This window comes from Sinocyclocheilus grahami, unplaced genomic scaffold (genome assembly GCF_001515645.1).
Source record: "Sinocyclocheilus grahami isolate Dianchi unplaced genomic scaffold, SAMN03320097.WGS_v1.1 scaffold1354.1, whole genome shotgun sequence".
In the NCBI taxonomy this organism is placed as follows: Eukaryota; Metazoa; Chordata; class Actinopteri; order Cypriniformes; family Cyprinidae; genus Sinocyclocheilus; species Sinocyclocheilus grahami.
Genome location: NW_015506533.1, coordinates 111,926 through 116,396, shown reverse-complemented (window position 1 = coordinate 116,396; position 4,471 = coordinate 111,926). Strand labels below are relative to the sequence as shown.

The window sequence follows — 4,471 nt, the reverse complement described above, 5'->3', positions numbered from 1 at the left end:
CGGAGTAAACAAAACAACAAAGGTGAAAATCTTCCTTTTTGCACAAGCAGTTCAAACTGTGATCATGTATTCAGCTAACATACAGAAAAGACTCAAAGACATTACGAACAGTATCAAAACTGATCGAAGCATGTACTGCTTTTTTCCATGTTCAAAAAGAAAAAAAATAGTTTGCATTAATCAGGAAAACAACAAGGAATAACTTTAAAGCTTCCACTGTAAAGGCTGACTTTAAGTCTGCAACATTTGAAAGGTCCACAAAATTTGGCGATTGTATCATTATTATTCTCTTCCAAAATAAAGAAAGAAAACTACTGAAGACGGTGGCCACGGTTCTATCCAAACAGACAAGGCAAGGCAAAGCTAAGTGGGGACAAACAGGATCCAACATGTAACACCAAAAACAAGCATTTAGGGGAAAGATGATCCAAAACCAGTGTAAAAAAGCAACTTACATCCCAGAACCTGGAAAACAGCAGCTGACGAGGCAAAACTACCACTAAACAACCTCATCACCAACCCCATTACGATTAAACACGAAATGACATAACGTGACGCATTTATTAAGCTATTTAGATGTGGATGCACCCATCCATAGTGATCGAGAAAATTATAGAAAAAGTATGTGATGATAATGTTGAAGCTTGTGATGCACTAACTGGTGTTTGAGGTGGTAGTGCATCACAAGCTTCAACATTATCATCACGGCACATGTTTTCTTGTAAATTCGCTTTCTCAGCATTCTAATTGTGAGCCGTAAAACGCACATTCACAGCCTGCAGAAATGAAACTCTGCCCGCTAGACTTGTCAAATTCAGAAAGGGATGATCTCATTGGCGGAATTTTGGCGGTGGGCGGGTTCCACAGCCAATCAGAAGGACATGAGTCTCTCTCGCATATATTGCACATTTCATGAATTTGATTAGAACGAAAAGAAAAAAAAGTATATCGTTTATTAATTCAACCCTAATTTACTAATTGTACGAATTGGCTTTTGAAATACTCTATCTTCATTAGAGATGCTTCTATGGTTTTCCACCTTGCTAAACTTCACTTTTACATCAATTACATGTATATGTATTCGAAAAGCGCTTTGACATGCAAGTGAGAGGTTTTAAACATCCTTCCAGGGCCTTTTAAGTTTAACACTGGACATTTTTACCGTCTCTGAACACACACACACACACACAGACACACAGAGTCAAACCACCTTAATTTGTTCAATCTACTGTCCCAAACGTTTCGGGGCTCTTGGCAGACTCATTGGCACGTCTCTCGGTTTTTCCGCAGGCACTCTCAGTTTGTCTCGTAAGAAGACAGCAGCGCAGCGTCGACGGGCTCCATACAGGAAGGGCAAGTGAAGGAGCGCATGAGCCAGGCGTCAATGCAGTCCACGTGATAGATGTGCATGCAGGGCAGGAACCGGATCGGGTCGCCGTACTCAAAGTCCATCATGCAGATCACACACCTGTGGGCAGATGGCAAACATTTTTACATGCAGCCGGCTAGATTTGAAAGTGGTTTTCACTAGTGCTGTCAAACGATTAACTGTGATTAATCGCATCCAAAAATAAAAGTTTCTGTTTACATAATATACGTGTGTGCTGTGTATATTTATTATGTCTATATAAATAAACACAGAGTATATATTTTAAAAATATTTACATGTATTTACTAGTGCTGTCAAACGATTAATCTTGATTAATCGCATCCAAAATAAGTTTTTTACATAAATATATGTGTGTGTGCTGTGTTTATTTATTATGTATATATAAATACACACATGCATGTATATATTTAAGAAAAATATGTTATGTTTATATATTAAATATATTCATATATAATTATATAAATGTATATACATGTAAATATTTTCAAAATATATACTGTATGTGTATTTAAATATACATAAATAAACAGTACACACATATTATGTAAACAAAAACTTTTATTTTGGATGCGATTGATCGAGATTAATTGTTTGACAGTATTAGTATTTACATGTATATATTTATATTATATATAAATCTATTTAATATATAAACATAACATATTTTTCTGAAATATATACATGCATGTGTGTGTATTTATATATACATAATAAATATACACAGCACACACACATAATATTATGTAAACAAAACCTTTTATTTTGGATGCGATTAATCGTTTGACTGCACTAGTTTTCACGTGTTTTCTGGACATCACACACTCTTTGATCTTCTTGTCGGACGGCTCCGAGCCCGGGTCGAAGATCCCTCGGGGCAGGTGTTGGATGAGGCCGATGCGCTGAGCGATACGGACCTGCTCCTCCTCCGTCAGCTGAGTGGCCAGCCGCGTCTGACTGGGTGTGGGATGGTACACTGGCACCTGCGCCCGCTCCTGGGGTCACGAGAGCGTTTGATCACACATAATTAATGCAATCCGCTAACATTTGGTTAGAGCACACAGAAGGCCTTATTAGAACTTCACACTCTTAAAAAATAAAGGTTCTTTATTGGCATCGACAACCATGCAATCTTTTCAAAATAGAGACAAAATAGTTCTTTATAGTGGAAAAAGGTTTCTTAGATTAGTAAAATCACACTAAGAAAAAATGGTTCTTTTAAGAATTGATCACTGAAAGGCAAAAAAAAAAAAAAGGTTCTTCTGTAGCATCTCAGTGAAAACCCTCTTTTGGAACCTTTATTTTATAAAAGTGTATAGTTTAGCAAAATAAAAGAAATAACAAAAAATATTAATTGACACTATCCTGTAAATGCAGCCATTAGAAGATATATCCATGCTGTATGTGAAGACTATGAAGATGAATGATTTTTGAATTGATTTTTAAAAGATGAATTTTATTTATTTATTTTCTGTCTCATTTTAGATTGATATTATACGGAAATGACAGGGGAGGGGGATTAATTATTGAATTAACTTAAATTTAAAACGTAACAATATTTTTACTTCATTAACAAAATCCACATTTTTCATAAAAATAAAATTACATCATTATTCTTTTAATTATTTCAGTAAAATGTTGCATTCACACGTCCAGAATAACTTACATATATGTAAGACTGATCTTATGATGACTTCTAAAATTCTTTCAAACATGAGAACACAAAGCAAGAACCTTTTGAATGCAACACAAATATTTTATTTATTTATATATGTTCTTCTGTATTACGGTTGTTTTTTATTCTTTATATCACATCCTCTGAACTGTTAAATAATGCACTGTCCTTTATTTATTTAAAAGCCCATAAAAGAAACGGTTATGCTGCAATTTTGTATTTGTAAGTACAAAGTACAGATGTGTTGTAATTTAAGGAAGCATTTCTTTAAAATGTATGGCAGGCTTTCAAAAACATGATCTGGCCCAGCCCAGACACTTTATTTATTTACCTTTTTTTTATTATTATTATTATTATTATACCTTAATATGGCATTACAACCTATAATGTCATTGTAGTGTCCAAACCAGCCATGGTACATTTTTTTTCAGTCAGAGATCACAGTCAATACCTAAGATGCATATCTATGATGACTAACTGCATTGCCTACAGCAAACTTTTCCTGTTCCTTTTTAGATCTAGATCAGACAGTTGCATACCCATTGCTATTACTACTATAACACATGGCACACAACCCGAGCTTGTCTGCAGTCTAGCCTGTGCTGCACACAGCAGAATGACAGTGTTGTGGTCTACTAGCCCGTTTCACCTGGTAGGGTGGCGGAGGCTCTCCGGGCAGACTCGCCCCCTCGGACTCGTTGAGCAGGGACAGATCATCAGCGCCTTGAGAAGACAGACAGTTCCCCATTGAGCTGAACCGAACCTGCACCACACGACAAACCCTCCAAAATCACGTCTAGGTGGCCTTTGAAAGACTCGCCAGTCTTCGGCGGTGTTTAGGGACCGTCGTTTCCGCAGCCCGTTGAGTCTGATGTCTGTCTAGTAACGTTATGTAGAAAAACAAACGCGTCGCTAGCCAGCGGTCCGATTTTCACACACACAAGAAAGATGTTTAAAAGAGCAGGAATCCTTGAAAACCGATACGTCCCGGTTGGTTTAATGCTTACGGGTGTGCACGACATGCATGCCATATAATATGCATTTATTATGGCCTGTACAGAGCAATATTTTTAGGTAAGACCTCTTGACGACTCCATATCGCCTTTCATTGTTTACAAACTCTTGGACCGGAAGTGGGTTGATCTGGGGATTGTGGTTGTTGTAGTTTTTGTACTGAACGCTGACAGAAACACTGAAACAATACATTTTGTGTATCTATCTAACATGATTCGAGAAATCATTTAAAGTCTTCACTCCCGGTCCTTCATATATAAACATGATTGCACATGAATAAAAGTTGTTTGTTTTGTTCAGAAAAGCCAGGGAGAAAATATATAGCCTATTTTTGACTGCTGCTGCACAAAAGGGATGATTTATTTATGTTATTGTCATTTAATTTTGTAATTACT

At 36.5% G+C, this 4,471-nt stretch overlaps 1 protein-coding gene across 2 annotated transcripts; it reads right to left on the bottom strand.

Moving 5' to 3' along the window:
* Nucleotides 1-262: 262 nt before the first annotated feature.
* LOC107569529 (RING finger protein 11-like) lies at nucleotides 263-4,197 on the bottom strand. Of its 2 annotated transcripts, XM_016255650.1 has the most exons (4): nucleotides 4,047-4,197; nucleotides 3,712-3,941; nucleotides 2,213-2,382; nucleotides 263-1,468 (listed from the first exon to the last, which is right to left on the bottom strand). In XM_016255650.1, the coding sequence occupies exons 2-4, from the start codon at nucleotides 3,808-3,810 to the stop codon at nucleotides 1,297-1,299; spliced, it is 441 nt and encodes a 146-aa protein (XP_016111136.1). In that variant the 5' UTR covers nucleotides 3,811-3,941; nucleotides 4,047-4,197; the 3' UTR covers nucleotides 263-1,296. The 2 variants fall into 2 exon arrangements, with proteins under 2 accessions (XP_016111136.1, XP_016111135.1); XM_016255649.1 differs by having other exon boundaries at nucleotides 3,712-4,197.
* Nucleotides 4,198-4,471: the final 274 nt, after the last annotated feature.

What these genes read in the sequence shown, in the direction of transcription:
- LOC107569529 (XM_016255649.1), bottom strand. Translation starts at nt 3,810, where the DNA reads ATGGGGAACTGTCTGTCTTCTCAAGGCGCTGATGATCTGTCCCTGCTC. An exon ending in AGCCTCCGCCACCCTACCAG is followed by an intron (nt 2,383 to 3,711) that starts GTGAAACGGGCT and finishes TCGTGACCCCAG; the next exon opens with GAGCGGGCGCAGGTGCCAGT. An exon ending in TCCGACAAGAAGATCAAAGA is followed by an intron (nt 1,469 to 2,212) that starts GTGTGTGATGTC and finishes ATCTGCCCACAG; the next exon opens with GTGTGTGATCTGCATGATGG.